The 18,022-nt window shown below is 44.7% G+C and overlaps 1 protein-coding gene across 3 annotated transcripts in view; it reads left to right on the plus strand.

Moving 5' to 3' along the window:
- Positions 1-15,747, plus strand: part of Cramp1 (cramped chromatin regulator homolog 1) — a 65,382-nt gene extending 49,635 nt beyond the window's left edge. For all 3 annotated transcript variants that reach the window (XM_008856188.3, XM_029557765.1, XM_008856189.3), the window contains 11 exons: positions 755-932; positions 3,268-3,449; positions 3,539-3,613; positions 6,514-6,595; positions 7,156-7,260; positions 7,501-7,679; positions 8,324-8,389; positions 9,024-9,255; positions 9,931-10,095; positions 11,382-11,527; positions 14,949-15,747. In XM_008856188.3, the coding sequence (XP_008854410.1) occupies positions 755-932; positions 3,268-3,449; positions 3,539-3,613; positions 6,514-6,595; positions 7,156-7,260; positions 7,501-7,679; positions 8,324-8,389; positions 9,024-9,255; positions 9,931-10,095; positions 11,382-11,527; positions 14,949-15,113 (1,575 nt within the window). In that variant the 3' untranslated portion in view covers positions 15,114-15,747. The remainder of the gene's footprint in view (positions 1-754; positions 933-3,267; positions 3,450-3,538; positions 3,614-6,513; positions 6,596-7,155; positions 7,261-7,500; positions 7,680-8,323; positions 8,390-9,023; positions 9,256-9,930; positions 10,096-11,381; positions 11,528-14,948) is intronic.
- The last annotated feature ends 2,275 nt before the right edge of the window (positions 15,748-18,022 follow it).

The raw sequence follows: 18,022 nt of genomic DNA on the forward strand, positions 1-18,022 counted from the left end.
TCTCTCCTCTCCCCCCATCCTCCCTCTCTCCCAATACTGCACCTCACTTAAGCTCTACCTCCAAGCTGACTGCTCCATGAGTTTCTGGCCAATTCTCCTGTCTCTTCCAATCTTGTAGAAGTATTGGAATTACCAATTACTGTGCCTTTTTTAAAATGCAGTTACTATTAATTGTTGCTTTTCTGGGGATTTGTACTCCTTTATTTCCCTTTTCTTTCATTGCTTATTTGTATTTGTTTGTTTTTTAAACATGGTATCACTAAATAGAGGGGGACTTTATTAAAATAGGGTCTTGCTTTGTAGCTTCTGGGTAACCTGGAACTTGTTCTGTATACTAAGCTGGCCTTGAACTCAGAGATCCTCCTGCCTCTCTGTTTCTTGAGTACTGGGATTGAAGGGGTATACTACCATACCCAGCTCAGTGGTTTTTAAAACTAGAGACCCACTTGGGTCTGCTGGCTCAAGCCTGTAATCCCAAAACTTTAAGGCATATGGATCATCGTAAGTTTGAAGTCAGTCAGGGCTACAGAGCAAGACCCTATCTTAATAAAGCCCCCCTCCAAAAACCAACAACAACAAAACCCAACAGTACCCCAAAATAGCTAGCTGCCAAGTGACTTTGGGGCATTCCAAGGTCAGGCTTACTTAACTTTTGACTTTTGCCAACATGGAAATGGGTGTCCTCAGGGTACTTGTGTCAGACCCATTTTTCTTGAACTGAGCATGTGCATTTTTTTGGCTGGTGTCTGTCCAGGCTCTGGATACAAACACAGCATCAACAGCCTCAGTGAAACCCACCCAAGAGGAGCAATCTACAACTCCCCCAGGGAAGGTAGTGACCATTAGCTCTCGGAGTCCCCGCTGTCCTCGCAACCAATCTGCCCTTCGCAGCAGCAAGACTTTCCCACCTGGTTCTGCACCTTGCTCTTCAGGTAAGCTCCAGTGTGTCCTAATGTCCTTGGGTTCTGTGCCAGAGAGGAACACACTGGTCCTGATGTCCATCACAACATGGTCTAATAGACATGGTAGAGACACAGAATCACCTTCTGGGGTAGTATACACAGGGGAATATCATAAAGGACCTGGTTCATGTTAGAAGCAGATTGTAGGGTGGCCTTAAATCTGTCTGGTTATGTTGAAATTTTGTTGTTGTTTTGATCTTTTTGAGACAGTGTCTCCCTGTATCCACAGCTGACCTGGATTTGCTATGGAGACCAGGTCGGCCTTGAACTCACAGAGATCTGCCTGCTTCTGCCTCCAGAGTGCTAGGATTAAAAGCGTGGGCCACCACACTTGGCTTGGTTGTTAAGATTTATTTTATTTTAAATTATTGTATATGTGTCTATGTGTGGGCATATACTCATGAGTGCAGTTTCTCTCAGAGACCAGAGGTGTCAGAGTCTTAGAGCTGGAGTTATAGGTGGTTGTGACCTTCCTGACGTGATTATGGGACCCAAACCTAAGTCCTCTATAAGAGCAGCAAGCGCTCCTAACCTCTGAGCCATTTCTCCAGTCCCACGTTGGAGTTTTTGCATCATGACACCAGGAGAAGCTTCCATAACATGATGAGTTAGTGGCTTAAATGGAGCCTTTCCTAAGGCAGATTGGTTCTTGAATCTGTGGCAACTGTTTCTTTGCTTCCAAAACATTAGAATAAGGCAGTCTTTCATTAAGGGGCGTGCTAGCAGTTTAATCCAGTATTGGAAGGAAAGATGAAGTAACTTGCCTTTCAGTGTATCCTTGAATTTCATCTAAGAAATATGTTTTTTTGTTTTGCAGTACTAGGGATGGAATCCAGGATAACATACATGCTAGGCAAGTGTTCTAATGAGGTATCTCTAGGAAATACTTGAATTCTGTCACTGGATACATAAAACCCCAAGATAGTGTGGCCCATTTCCCAGGGTGTCAGTTTTGCTTGCTTTAAACCTACTTCCTGTCCTGAGGGAAGCCCATCCTATTAGGCAACACTTAAACCTGGATAGGTATACCAAAGATACAGTAATTCTTTTGGCAAAACCACATAGTATCCAAGATTATTTTCCATTCTGAGAGCATTGATGGCTTTAGGATATCTCTGCTGTTTCGTAAGCAGGCTTTACATTATAGACTATGCTGGATATTCCTTGCATTTGCCTGTGAGGAGCTCAAGACTGTGCTGTTGGGGGATACATCTTACAGTTGCTCTCTGTTTTTCCTTTCCCTTTCTCATTTCTTTCAGGGACTGCTGTAGGAATCAAACCCATAGGCACTATTCCTGTTACCTTTTGGTGGATAGTCGGGGTGCAGTACTGCCTCTCTTGCCTTCCAGTAGATTTTAAATCTTCGAATGTGCTCTATCTGATTGAGGATTATAAGCTCAGGGGTGTGCACTTTCAGAAATGTGTCCTGTGCCTAGTGAGCCTAGCCTGTGGACTATGAGTGGCCCCCACCCAGCCATGAACTCCAAAGGTGCTTTACAGCAGCACTACCATAATGGAGTTGTTCTGAAATAAATGTTTTCTGCCTTTTATCTCTGAGTTGTTTTCTATAAAGTTGGAGATTTTATCCAGGGATCAGCAGACTGTGCACCTCAAGTCCTCTATTTATTTATTTTCATTTTATGTATATGAGTGTTTGCCTGCATGAATGTAAGACACCAGTACCCACAGAAGCCAGAAGAGGGCATGGAATCCCCTGGAACTGAGTTAGGGATTGACTGTTGTGGGATGCCATGTGAGTGCTGGAAACTGAGCCCAGGTCTTCTTTAAGAGCAGCCAGTGCTCTTAATTCCTGAGTCATCTCTCCAGCCCCAAGTCTTCTTTTTATACATAGCTCTGTTGTACAAATAGCTATGGCCACACATAGCCACACTTGCTTGCTGATACATGGTCTGTGACTACCTTCCTGTTGCCATGTGGAGTTGAACTGCTACAGAAAATGGTGGCCACCAATTGTTGCTTGGTAGCTCTCTATAGAGAGAGCCTGCTTTCTTTTGGTTAGGCTAGAGGTACCCTAAATAAAGCCTTTTTAGTTTTGAAGTCTTGGATAGTTATCCCACCATTTCCCTCCGAGCACTGAATAATGGAGATGTGCTTATCCTCAAGAGATCTGCAATCTTTGCAGAGAGGGACCAGGAACTGAAAGAAGAAATTTAGGGCTTTAGTGGGATAAAATAGTCAGTTGTCAGGAGACTTCTTTCCTAGTTTTCTTCCTAGTGTAAGGGACTCCTTCACCCTGGATGGGATGTAGGTGAGTATCAGCACATGATTTTCCCCTCCGTTCTAGGTTTAAGAAACCCCCCAAGACCCCTTTTGGTGGCTGGTCCCCCCAACACAGGAAGCAGTGACTCTGATGGTGGCCTCTTTGCTGTCCCAACAACTTTGCCACCCAACAGCCGACATGGGAAGCTCTTCTCTCCCAGTAAAGAGGCAGAACTGACTTTCCGGCAGCATCTGGACTCCATTAGCGTGAGTGCTGGAAGTGTCAAATTGGGGTGGCTGTGGTATGCCACACAAATGGAATGCCTGTCCTAGAGTTCACACTCTTTTTCTCATAGATGCAGTCAGACTTCTTCTCACCAAAACCCAAGAAATTGCGGAAACGGCACTTGCGGAAGCCACTGGTGGTCCAGGTGAGGGAACATTGAGTCTACAGCTCTAAGTTGTGTCTGTGTTGTTCGTGTCATACTCTGTCCAGCTGAGCCGGCCAAAAGACACTATTCTTTTCATGTCTTTGGTTTTTGGAATAAAATGGAAGAAATCCCTGCCCTTCTTTTTCTTCTTATGAATAGGAAAAACAGAAGAGCAGAAATATAATGGTAAAGATGGACTTTTTTGAGCATTGAAAATTGCAAACAAGTCGTGTTCTTGGTCAGAGAAGTGTCCAAGCTGAGGTCTCTGAGGGCTGTCAGAATGTGGGTTAATAAAACACAGGAGGTGAGGGTTTCTAGGACTATAGTGAGTGGTAAGAGGACACAGATACCGTCTGCAAACCATGGCAGACAGGCTGCTCAGGGTACCCAAGAAGATAGTCATTTCTAGATAAAAAGAAAAGGTGCCAGGTGTGGTGGTGCATGCCTTTAATCCCAGCACTCAGGAGGCAATGGCAGGCGGCTCTCTGTGAGTTCAAGGCCAGCCTGGTCTACATAGTGAGTTCCAGGACAGCTGGGGCTACAGGGAGACCCTGTCTCAAAAAGACCAAAAAAAAAAAAAGAAAAAAAGAAAAGGAGACTGTGAGTCTGAAATAAGTTTGGCCATAGAAATTGTGAATGTATATAATTTTCATTTATTTTTAATTTTTGTTTGTGCTTTTGAGACAGTCTCTGTAGCCTCATCTGACCTGTAATTTGCTATGTAGACCAGATTGGCCTGGATCTCACAGAGATCCCTCCCTAGTGCTGGGATCAAAGGAATGTGCTGCCACTCCTGATGTATTTTAAATTTTTTAATTTATTTACTCTGGCTGTGTGGGTATGTAGGTGTGTGCATGTATGCCACAGGGCACATGTGGAAGTTAGAGGACAGCTTGCCAGAGTTGGTCCCCTCTCTCTGTCAGGTGGGTCCCAGAGATTGAAATTAGGTCCTCAGCTTTGGTGGCAGCTCTGGTGCCTTTGTCTGCTGAGCCACTTCATTGGCCCTATATGTAATTTTTAGAAGAGATTAATGGACCAGTTTCCTTTTGTTAGCCTCCAGTGAGATGGCTCAGTATGTAGAGGCGCTTGTCACCAAGGCTGACAACCTGAATTCGATCCTTAGGACCCATACGGTAGGAGAGCCGGATCCTGATCCTTTGACCTCTTTATGCTTGTCATATCCTACACACACACACACACACACACACACAAACACACAGAGTAAATGTATATAATTTAAAATAGTCTCCTTTGAAACTAGTTTTATTTAGAAATAAGAAGTATGCATGTCTGTATTCTACTGAAATTATTCACACCTATAATCTCAGTGCACAGGAGATTGAGTCAAGGGGCTGGAGACACGACTCAACAGTTAGGAGCACTTGCTGCTCTTCAGAGGACCTGAATTTAGTTCCTAGCACCCATATGAGGTGGCTTACCACCACCTGTAACTCCAGTTGAAGGGGATATGGTGCCTTCTTCTGGCCTACATAGACAGTACACTCACATGTACAAACCCACACACAGACAAAATCTTTTTTTTTTTTTTTTTTTAAGAGATTGAGTCAAGAGGATTTTTTGAGTTTGATGCCAGCCTCTGTCATAGAATAAGATCATGTCAAAAAACAAAAGAAAGAAATAAGTTCATGAATGGTCTTAGGGAAAAGTATGCATTCTAAATCTTGTGTTGTTTGTGTACCCTTAGCACTAAATTTTTAAAAAATATTTTATTATTATTATTATTATTATTTTGGTCTTTTTGAGACAGGGTCTCCTTGTAGCCCCAGCTGGCCTGGAGCTCACTATGTAGACCAGGCTGGCCTTGAACTCAGAGATCCGCCTGCCTCTGCCCCCCCAGTGCTGGGATTAAAGGTGTGTGCTACCACGCCTGGCTTATTATTTTTATTTTATGTGTATACCTGTGTTGCCTGCATGTATATAAGTGCACCATGTCGTGCAATGCCCTCGGAGGACAGAAGAGGCTGTCGGATCCCCTGGAACTGGAGTTATGGACAGTTGTTAGCTGCCATGTGGGTGCCGGGATTCAAACCACCTTCTGCCAGAACAGCCAGTGTTCTTAACCGCTGAGCCATCTCTCCAGCCCCCATCAGTACTTAATTTAACTTTAGTGTATTTAATCCTTTATCCTGGGAGTCGGAAAGCACCCCTAGCTAGGAACAGGTTCTGTGGCTGCTTTCTGATGCGCAGGGGAAAATATGGCCCCAATGCTGAAAATATTTCCTGCCTGACCCTTTATGGAAAGCTTGCTAATTGCTGCACCCTTTGGAATGAGGTGAAGTGAACACAGAATTTTTGGGAGTTGTTAGTAAATTAGTCATGTTATCCTCTCCAGAAACACTCCCCTCTGGTCTCTGCTGATACCAAATACCTGTGGTACTCATCCATTAGAAAAGGCCTCAGGCACCCTGAATCCTTTACACATGAACAAAGAATAGCAACTATATGCCAGGCTTAGTTGCCTCAGGACACATTGTAGTTGACAGATACTTGTAACTCTTTTACTGTTATCAGTCTCAGTGGTCATTGCAAGTTCTTCTCAGCTGAATAGGTACCCTGAGTACACCAGGACCTTGTTCACATGCAGGAGATCTGGGAATGATCATCTCTTGTCCCAAGCAGTCTCTTTACTTTCTCCATCCTACCCATTATGTTCAGCATTTGGCCCTATTAGTGCTCTTCATGGCTGTAAGCAGATGCCATTATCCAGATAAATCTAGAACTTTCTAGGCTTGAACCAGGTCATTTTGACGTTTTTCCTGTTTTCCTAGGAAAGAGCTTATTCCCAGCATTCTGGAGGGATTTTTTTTTTTTTTTTTTTTTTTTTTTAAACACTGGTGTCTTCTTGTTACCTTGACTTTCACTTTTTTTTTCCCCCACAGCGAACACTGCTCCCTAGACCATCTGAAAACCAGTCCCATAATGTGTGTTCCTTCTCCATCCTATCTAATTCTCCTATAGCTGGTAAGATTGTGTATCCCTGTACTAGTTTTTCCTGAATATTACCAGGATATGTCTAGCTGTGGGACTGTAGGTGCTGGTTTCCATGGCTATTTGAGTGTCATTTCTAGCATATCTATGTTCATTCTCCTAACATATACTGAGTGTACTCTGTGCTGAGCCTGGCTGCAGTATTGAGCAAAGGCTCTGCCAGTGGCTGGATTGTACCTCCTTTGAAGGTGTATTCCATTGTCCTTGTTGGAATGCCAATGAGTTCAGTTCAGTGGGATGTTTGCCTTCTCTCCATAGAGGTTGTGACATACACTTTATGAAATGTGTTTTTGGGATATATGGGTCAAATTTTTTAACATCTGTAAAGTAGTGGTTCCCTGGTGCTTTGAATTAAGCCCCAGAAAGGGTGGATTCTTCAGTGAAACAGATACTTGGTGAACAAGTATTTGGGGCCTTGAGTAGCTTGCTATGACCCCAGCTATGTCTGTGAAGGAAACCCTCCACAGCCCTGTTGTACATTGTAGGGCACAGGCAGCCCAACTGATATGTCTGCTTTTGTCTTCCCTTCACAGGGAGAGGCTGGTTCCGTCCCATCCAGTCTTCTCTGACCAAAGCAGCCCTGTCTCGGCCGATTGTGCCCAAGGTCCTTCCGTCTCGGGCCACTAGCCACCTAGCCAGTAAGTCTGTACCATTCACAGTGATAGCCACTATGTGAGTTTACAGAGTAGCTTGTTATAATGCTTTGTAATCTATTCTCCAAGAAAGACATAATGTCTCATTGCCTTGCTAAGAGTACATCAAATCTCTCAGCTCTTCACCGAAGCTAGGTATGAGGGAGAAGCTGTCCTGAGCTCTTTAGGCATATATCATGTGGGGTGTCATGAAGCAGAGATTTTATATATCAGTTCTGTTGCCAGGTGCCATTGACCTAGCAGCTCAAAGTGCTGGCATCATCCCCGGAAGTCCCCTACCAGTTTTGGATACTGATGGGTCATCTAGCATCACTCCACTGTCTTCAGAGGAGGTGACAACAGCTGTCTCAGGGCAGGATGACACTGGACCACACCATAACAGAGAGCCTGTCACTGCTGTGAGGGTGAGTGCTTGCACAAGAACTGTTTGGTATATCACTAGCTTCTGGGGGTGCTTCTGGAGCCAGGTCATAAGACTGAGGTCATACTGGACCCTGCTGTACCTTTGAAGAAGTTAGGCCTCTTGGTTTAGGAAGGCGCTGAGTCAGAGAGGCCAAGGTTTTAACACCTGCCTTTGAACATGGAGTAGGAGGAGCAAGGTGACATGCTTGCTGAATTATAACACAAAGGCTGATTATCAGTCCATGGGTCCTTGCTCAGGTGGTACTAAATACCTGGTACAACTAGATGAAGAACAGTTCATGTTAGCCTTGACTTCTCTCTTCCTGAGTCTCCAAGTGCTCTGGTTTCTTTGTTTACCTGAGAGGAGGATGGATGGGTAGAGCCAATGGAGCTATAGGTCCTGAGATTATGAAACCAACTTTTACTGAGCCTTTAATTTACTGTTGGAAGCAGTAAAGATTTTAAGTGCAGAGCCAACACTGTGAGAATGGCTGTCCAGAGTTTCTGTCCTAGATAGAACACAATCCATTTCTTCATCTGTCTGTCGGGAGGCTGGAGCAACTAAGAATAGTTTTTCAGGCAAGTACTTAGTAGTGGTTTTAGCCCAGTGTGGTCTACTCACTTGACTTTCTTGCTGTTCTTCCAGGGAACTAGTGACCCATTTATCAGCATTCCAAGACCAGAGCAAGAGCCATTGACAGATGGTTTTCAGGTAGAGTGGAGTTTGGGACTGGAGTCCCCACCTTCCCTGAGTTCATAAACCATGGTTCCTAGCAACTTTGCAGTTCTTATACCTGCTTTGCCTACTGCCTAGTGAATGAATGAACCTGGGTATTCTGTCCCCAGCTTTTTTCATTAAGACACAGATCTAAAAAGACTGGGTTTTGGGGCTAGAGAGATGGCTCAGTGGTTAAGAGCACTGACTGTTCTTTTTAGAGGATCTAGGTTCAATTCCCCAAATCTACATGGTGGCTAATAATCATCTGTAACTCCAGTTCCAGGGGCTCTGACACCCTCTTCTGGCTTCCATGGGCAAGATACATATAAATGATTGAAAAACAAAAATAAAATGGTTGGGTTTTCTGTGCTGGGGAGTTGGAGGGTATCAGCTGGTAATTTTCTGAGCATTGCTGTTCACATATGTGCTGCCAATGGAAACAGGTCCACCCCATCCTGTCTTAGCTTTCTTTTGGAAAAGTAAATTCTCCAGATATGTTCCTCCCTTGGGAGAATGGGGGATCCCTGTATCCATTGCAGTTGCCAAGCTAGAGGTGGAAGCTGTACTCACTGTTTTAAGTGTTGATTGGCATCTTGTGTCTGAACAATATCTGTCCTGCTTCTGGCAGGGATCATCCGTTCTTTCCTTACCCGACTTGCCCAAGGCACATCTCCAGAATGGCCTTTCCACACCTCTACCCTCATCAGAGAGCTCCAACACCCGGCTCTCCCCACCTAATGTTTCTGCACTGCTGGACATCTCCCTGCCTGGCCCACCTGAGGATGTTCTTTCACAGGGAGAACCCGCCACACAGATCAGTGACTCTATCATTGAGATTGCCATCAGCTCTGGCCAGTACAGTAAGTGCAGGTGGCCTTGCATACCTTTCTTAGAACCAAGTTCTCACCAAGATAGGGCACTAGACTTGCTAAAAGGAACCTGATATGCCTGGGGTTGGTTCACAAGGCCCTCTGTAGCCTGGGGATCACTTTCCTGGTTGTGCATCTGGAAGGCGACCCGCAGGTTTGCAGGCAGTGCTCAGGACGTAGCTGCACAAGTAGCCATCAAGGGCTTGGCCCCACTCACTCTGGGATGATAGCCTGATACTAGAGGTATGGCTGTTGCCTGCTGGCATGACTCATGTTGTGGGGCAGCCTCTCAGCATGTGGGCCTTACAAATAAGGACTTACTTGAACCTTACTTTTCTCGGCAGTAGATTGGAAGTAGTCTGTGCTCCACAGGCATGCTATTAGGACTGTTGTGCTCCCTGTGGACTGGTGCAGGCACCATGCAGATGGTTTGTGTAGAACCCTGGGCCCAGGGCCTGACCCTGCCAGTGGTAGGCAATGCTGTGTTCTGCATTGTTCCCTTTTATAGCATGAAGTTTCCCTGGAGGTTCTGTGATCCTTGTTTTCAGACCACTGCTTTCTCTCATGTGGTTCCTGAGTTTTCTGGGTTCAATAGTACACAGCCCTGCTTCTCTGCCTTGGTGGGGATTCAAGGAGGTATCTTTGACCTTGGATTTTGGTTGACAGGTGAAGGAGTCCCTCTTTCTCCAGCAAAACTGAACGGCAGTGACAGTTCCAAGAGTCTTCCTTCCCCATCCAGCAGTCCCCAGCCCAACTGGATTGCCTCCCCCACCCATGACCCCCAGTGGTACCCCAGTGATTCCACAGACTCCTCACTCAGCAGCTTGTTTGGTGAGTGTTTCTGGAGGGACCTCCTTGCCAAAGCCAGCAGTTTTGAGTCTGGAGAAATTACATTCTAAGTGTTCATGCCAGGGCCCTGCTAGCCCTGTTGCTTGTTTCTCAAGAGTTTATTTCTGAGTTAACTTTTTTAGACATAATTTACATATAGGAAAATGCACAGATTTTTAGTGTCTAGTTCACTGCATGTTAACATGCTTACAGACTCTGGTAGCCCACAGCATAATGCAGACAGACCATTCAGATCACTTGTCTGGTTCTCAGTGCCCTCTCCAATTTAATTAATTAATTAATTAATTAACGATTGATTGATTGATTGATTCTGGGGGTCTCACTATATAGCCCTGGCTGGTCTGGAATTTGCTTTGTAGACCAGGCTAGCCTCATATTCACAGACATCTGCCTGTGTCTGAGTTTTGGAATTTAAGGTGTGCACTACCACACCTTGCCTTGTGGTATATTCTTGATCACACATGCAGAGTTGTGGACTGTCTTTACCAAGAAGAGATTTCACATAGTTCTTGCAATTTACCAAACCACTTTGCAGAGTAGATGAATGCTGAGACATTAATGGGTCAATAGGGGTGGGACCACATGGTGGCAAAGGCTGTTTCATTATGGATACCTCTTGCCCTCTATTTAAACCCAAATCTTGTGTCCAAACCTAAAGATGGACTTGGGTGATGGGACCACTGAACTTTTTCCTTTTTCCTTTTCCTTGTGCTATCACAGTGAATAAATCTTTATCTGCTTTTCACTATTACTTGTTTCTTTAATATGTATATTGAAAATAGGTGGCTGAGCCTGCCTTGTTACAGTTGCCAGGTTCCAGAGTTTTATCCTAATAACCCTAGTGACAAACTTGATAATCCTTGGTTGTGACTGTCATGCCTGGTGGTCCAGAAGGACTGGAGAAAGTTGGAAGTAGAGGGAGCCAGCCCTATACCAGTGGTTTTGTTGTCACAAATAAACAATGCAGACATGAGCAAAATCACCTACAATGTAAGATTTTAGAATCAACCTTAGTGCCCATCAGTGAGGGTCTGGCCACAGAGAATACAATATGTATTTGGGAGGTGAGGGAATATGACACTGGGGCCCTTGGAAAATAATAAACATGAATATGTACTCTCATCTTTACAGGAGGAAAGCCTGCCATAGCACAATGGTGCTATCTGTAGCCCTTGACACAGTTTGTGGGTAGAGACCTGGAGGTGGTCTGGCTGGACTGCCACCCCAACTTTCAGGATGCCTGTGCCTAACTCAACCTCTCTTTGCAGCCAGCTTCATTTCCCCCGAGAAGAGCAGAAAGATGCTGCCAACTCCTGTTGGGGCTAACAGCGGTACTTCCTTGCTTGGCCCTAGCTTGTTGGATGGAAACTCCCGGGACTCTTTTGTATCCAGGTCCCTGGCTGATGTTGCAGAAGTAAGTGCAGTGCTCTACATCTGAACTTGACCTCCTGGCCCATTCTGGAGGTTTTAGGGTCCCTCCTGAGAACTGGGGGTCTTAAGGATTGCTCATCAGGAGGGGATGTCAGGAGGAAGAACATTCAGGTCTCTGACCACTGAGATCTGGCAGCACTGGGTCAACTGATGGCCCACAGCAGACTGTAAGTAGCATGTCCTCTACTGACTTCTAAACCTGGGAAACCTGGGGTCAGGGTCAACAGTTAAGTCACCACAAGGGAGTCAGAGTATGGTTGGATCTCCTCATGTACTTACCTTGCTGTGTGACATTGAGCTGCCTCAGTTTCCTGATCTGTGTGGTGTAGTGCCATTTGGAGGTTGTAAGATGCTTTGTCATCATCTTCCCTGCTCTGGCTGCAGGGCACCTTTGAGCAATATCTCCCTCTAATTTATTGTTGCATTGACCCTGTGGAACTTGGGAACAGGTTCTGTGGAAGAGTTTGTGTGTGTCTGGCCAGTTAGGCCTACCAGGTAGTGCTGATGGGAGAAGAAAGGACACTGGTGCTAGGTGTAGAGCTGTGGGCATCACAGGAGAGACTTTTATCAAAGCACATATCTTGAAGAGAATACCCTAGGGCAACATTTCCCAAGCTTGGTGCCCTGGGTGCTAGTTATTCCAGGAGGGTTTAGAGTCAGACACATGAAGGTGAGCTCAGGTCAAACAAAATTCAAAACATGAGGCATGGTGGTATATAACTGTAATCTTAGTACTTGTAAGACTGAGGCAGGAGGATAGCTGTTAGTTTAAGGCCAGCCTAACATGCAGAATGAGACACTGCCCCCCGCCCCAAAGAAAGCACAGCTTTTGCACACAGTTCCTTGGTTTCTCAGTGTTCTTGTGTAGATTTTGAGATGGTAGAATCAAGGAATGCTCTGGAGAATTCTGAGCCAAACTTGGCAATTTCTTTTCTTTTTTTTTTTTTTAATATATTTTATTTTATTTTATTTTATTTATTTTATTTTATTTTATTTTTATTTTTATTTTATGTGTATGAGTGTATTGCCTGCATGCAGGTTAGTGTACCCGTGTTGTGCAGTGCCCGCAGAGGACAGAAGAGGCTGTCAGATCTCCTGGAACTGGAGTTATGGACAGTTGTTAGTTGCCATGTCGGGGCTGGGATTCAAACCCAGGTCTTCTGCAAGGGCAACCAATGTCGTTAACTGCTGAGCCATCTCTCCAGTTCCAAACTTGGCAATTTCAAAACAGTATAAAAATAGAGGGGCTAGAGATGTAGCACAGTATAGTTAAGAGCTCTGCTGTGCAATTATGAGTTCAGATCCCAGCACCCACCATCTAGTAACCTAGGCTTCCAGTCTACCTTAGAAAACAGCCCTAGGATCAGAGAGAGACCTTGCATCAAAAGAGTAGGTGGAAAGTGATAGAGGAAGATACCTGACACCCTCCTCTGGCATGTATGCGCACACATAAGAAAACGTACTCAAGGGCTGGAGAGATGGCTCAGCGGTTAAGAGCACTGACTGTTCTTGCAGAGGACCCAGGTTCAATTCCCAGCACCTACATGGCAGCTACAAACTGTCCTTAACTCCAGTTCCAGGGGAATCTGAAGCCCTCTTCTGACCTCCATTGCATTGCACAACACGGGTGCACTCACATACACGCAGGCAATACACTCGTACACATAAAAATAATAATTTTTTTTAAATTAAAAAAAAATACACAGGTTTGGGTGTACATGCACAAAGACATACATAGATACATACACACACACACATATACAGGTTTAATCTTTAAAAAAAATAGGTACAGTAATGCTGTGAATCTCTCACAGCATTGAAGGGATGTGCATGTTCAGGTGTGTATTCATGTGTACATGTATGTGGAGGCCAGAGGTCTACATCAGATATCTTCCTCAATTGTTCTTTACCTTATTTTAAAATTTATGTATTTACTTTTGCTTGTGTGTGTGTACGTGGAGATCTGAGCACAACATGAAGGAATTGGTTCTCTCCATTGTTTGAACCCCTGGTATTGAACTCAGGTTGTCTGACTTTGCAGCCAGCAACTTTACCCACTGAGCCATCTTGCCAACCCTGTCACCTTATGTTTTGAGACAGGCAGTTGAACTTGGAGTTCGTTGTTTTCTGGTAGGCTGAATGGCCAATGAGCTCTGAGGATCTGCTTTTCTCTGACACCACCACCCCCAGCTAGGACTACAGATGCACACTGCATGTCCTGCCTTTTTATTTTTTTTTTTAAATTATTTTTATCTTATGTATATAAGTATATGAGTGTATTGCCTGCATGTATGTAAGTGTACCCCTGTTGTGCAGAGGTCAGAAGATGGCATTGGAGCCCTTGGAACTGGAGTTAGGACATTGTTAGCTGCCTTATAGGTACTGGGAATTGAAACTGGGTCCTCTGCAAGAGCAGCCAGTGTTCTTAACCGCTGAGCCATCTCTCCAGCCCCCATGCTCTGCTTTTAGGTGCTGGGAATCCTAACTCAAGTCTTCATGCTTGCATTGCTGGCACTTTACCCAATGAGCCATCACTCCAGGACCCTCTCTTAAACAAAAATCTATGGCGTTTCTCAATCCCATTTATTATGGACTCTATTCATAGGACTCCTTATAGCATAAATATTTCGCAAATAACTGCTCTCTTTCCCTTCTAGTGTTAGTGTAGATGTAAGTCCCTGGCTCCTATGAGCCTGCAGAAACCTTGGGGTTATGAATGTTGAAACTGCAGGGTCCAGCATTTTCTAGTGTTTCTTGAATAGTTTCAACCTGTGTCCTCTCAGGGCCTTTGTATTTATTTATTTTCCTTTCTTTTCCTTTTTTTCTTTATCTTTTTTGAGACAGAGTAATCCTCTAGCCCCAACTATCCTGAAACTCACTATGTAGACCAGGCTGGCTTCAGTTTCACAGTCAGTGCTCTTAACTGCTGAACCCTCTCTCCAGCCCTAGGTAATTGTTTCTTTTAATGAGAATGTTCCACCCTCACATTATTAGGTACCTTGTTCCCATACTTGTCAGGTCCTAGTGCCTTGGAGACCTTCTGACTCTACCTTAAGGCAAGCTCAGTTCTGCTTGGGTTTTCTGCAGTCTCCTGTGATCTCTGCCACCCCCCCCCCTTTTTTTTTTTAACTGTTCCTGTAGACTGTCTCCACTGTGTGTCTCAGGGGGAAGCTACTATCATACTAACAGCCAGATATGTCATTCTCCCTGGGACTTCCCCACATACATATATAGAGTGTATACTTACAGAAAGTTCATGTGTTTAGGCTACAGAGGATTCTGAAATTCCTTACAGAGCACTAGGCTTCTTTTCATTGACATTCTGCTTTGGAAACTAAAGAGTCTCTAGTCAGAATGACAAGCCATCTTCCAGCTGACATGGTCTTGTTTCTTCTGTCTTACAGGTGGTAGATTCCCAGCTGGTGTGCATGATGAATGAGAACAGCATTGACTACATATCTCGGTTCAATGACCTGGCCCAAGAACTTTCCGTCACTGAGCCTGGCCGCCGGGAGGTTTTATTTGATGGTGGTGGAGGTGGTCCCCCTGTTGGTGACCTCTCCCAGTGACTGTGCCTAGTGAAAGGGGCATCCTGGAAGCCATAGGGAAGCGCTATGAGGCGGGTCCATGAAACTCTTCACAGTAGAGAAAGTTAAGCCCAGAGTCCCCAGAAGATGGTGAACAGGAGCACCTATCCAGTACAGAATATACAGCCTATAGGAGCAGCTCATCATGGCCTGTCTGAACAAGTAGGGGCCATACCATCCAAGGAAATAGGACAAACTCTGAAGAGTAGACATCAGAAATTGTTGTGGTGTGGGAGCCCTTTCTCACAGTGCCACAGCCTGTGTGGTGATCCCAGCTGTGAGTCTGTGCTTAAGGCCTTCCACAGGGTCTCCTCCCTGCAAAAGGCATGGCTGGCAGTCAGTGCTTCCTGGGAGATGTTAGCCTGTGCATGAGGAGGCCACCACCACTGCTGCTTTTTTCTGATGTCTCTTCCCTACTTGGCTGCTCTGTCTGTGATGATGTTTCCAGGGGACAGTTGACCACAGCTCCTGCCTGGTGGTGTCTGCAACCCGACTGAACACTTCTGGATGCCCTGACCATGAGGCAAAGAATAGTCCCAGGGACATGTAGCCAGTGCCATCTTCCCAAGAATACTGACCTTCATGTAATGCTTCTCCCATCCAGAGGTTTGGTTCTGCCTGGCATAAAAAGGGAGAAAGAAATCATGTCTTATGCAGGTTATATGGATGTTTTATAGGGTTCTGCAAAGCTGTTTGGAAATGGTTTTCTTATGGTTTAAGAATTGGGAGACATGAACAAGGAAAAGCAAGAACCTTATCTTTAGGTGGCTTCGTACCTGTGTTTCATTCCCAATTCCTTCTAGATGACCCGAGATAATTGTTTCTCTCTACTGGGCTCACCCCCAATCACTACTATATGGCTACGGATAAGGCTTTCCAAAATGTGCTTGAATTTTTCATTTGTTATTGCTGGTGCCTGAGTCATACCTGTGTTTGTCCCAGGTTGCCGTCTTCCTGTTCTGGGACTCAGGCAGGGGTCAGGTATCAGGGTGTAATCAGAGCTCACAACTTGGTCAGCTTGTAGTGATTCTCTCTTGGAGCCCAGTGCTGGTGAGCTGTTGTGACTGTGGTCATCTTGCTCAGAATGGTGCAAATGGGGGCTCCTTTTCCCTCCTTTGACCTTAGCAGGTCCATGACCGACAGTCATTCTGCTAGATCTGTTGTTTCACTGGCTACTGTATACACTAGACTGCAAGTGCTAGTGCAGGACCTAGGACAGTGACTGTAGCAGCTTCACTTCCCAGTTTCTCCCTCAGATCCTGACATGGCCTGTTTGTAGACTCCAGGAATTGGTAAAAGTACAAAACTCTAAAGTGATGAGAAGCACAGCATGTAGTGCTTTTAGGACACAGACTGCAATGTAGTATCTAGGATGTCTCTTACCCCCCACGATGTGCTTTCTGCAGTGCCTTACTTAGCTGAAGGTGTATCCATCTTCATCTGTACCAGGTTTGGATTCCAGGCTCAGCTTAGGACACTGCTAGCTGCCTTTCTTCCACAGTTTGGGGCAGAGACTTCCACAGCAGTAAGCATGTATACTTGTTCGTATCCTGATGGCTGAGCACACAATACCAGGCAGTTGAGTTTCCGAGCTGGTTCTCATCAGGCAACACCTTGAGGCACATATTACCTTGTGACCTTTGAAAGAATCAACTCTAAAGGTTGTGTCTGCTTTCCTAAGCCCTTGGTGTGTCTGCAACACTACCCTCCCCTGGCAGAGACTGCTTTGGGGAGCATAGACTACTTTAACATATATCAAAACAGAAGGGAAGCCTTGGGGGTGAGCCCAGTAGAGAGCCATTCTGGGCTCTACACCTTTCCTGCCTTTCCAGCAGTTTTGATTGTCCATGTGCACTTGGGGTTTCCTTTGCATTGATGCTCAGTGTAATTTCCATGCTTTTGGTTTCTTAGAAAAATCTTTCCTTACACTTTTAAATGTTGTCTATGACTTTTTGCTTATTTATCTTATCAAAAGATTGGGACCTAGTATCTCTGATGTTTGCTCTGTAATATGAATATGCCTAGAGAAGGTGCTCAAGCGTGTTGAAGTTCATATATACTGTAGAGGTATAATACTTGCTCAGGGAGTGAGAGTCTTTGAAGACATTTTATCAGTTCGTCAACTTGTTTTCCCACCCTGTTCTTTTTCATTCCTTGTAGTAGCCTTGCTGCTGGGGAGGTCTCATTCATTTTTAATAGCATTATTAACCAAACAGACCACACTATAGAAGTGGTAAAAACAAATGGAGAAGGAAGCTGTTCCACCTACTTTTTAAATAGATCTGCCAGATGCATCCCTGAGGAAATACCGCACTTTGTCTTAATTTTAAAAAGGAAAGATTAATAAAGGACACCCCCCCTCCCCCAGTACACCTTTCCCAGGTGCCAGAGCTCTCCCAACCTTCAAGTAACTCATAAGCTCACTGAGGTCAGTCCAGTCTTGGAAGCCTTGCACCAGCCTACCCCTTCCAGGCTAATGGGATCACTGGCCGGAGGGTGCAGCCAGCAGGCAGAACTCAGTGCTGTTTGCTTTGATAATCGTTAAGCCATATCATCTAAGGTTTCCAGCTTGAGATGTGAATTTGTTTTATAGACTATAAATATACAGTGTATGTATAAAACAGAATGCCTGTCCTTCTGATTATTTTTTGTACCATATTGTAAATTATATTATTTATTCTTTACCAATTTGGGGGAATAAAAGGTGTTTTGGTTATTTAATATAATAAAAACTGTTAAATTTCTGTTTAAATTTCCAGTTCAACTTGTAAATGTTTTTATTGTGCATAAATACATACTAACACTTGATCTAATGATTGTCTATTGTGCCTGCTTTTAACGCCAGTGTGCTTAGGGTAGATAGGTAGGTGTGGGCGCAGATTATCCTGGTG

Source organism: Nannospalax galili, unplaced genomic scaffold (genome assembly GCF_000622305.1).
Source record: "Nannospalax galili isolate Female #2095 unplaced genomic scaffold, S.galili_v1.0 scaffold668, whole genome shotgun sequence".
Classification (NCBI taxonomy): Eukaryota; Metazoa; Chordata; class Mammalia; order Rodentia; family Spalacidae; genus Nannospalax; species Nannospalax galili.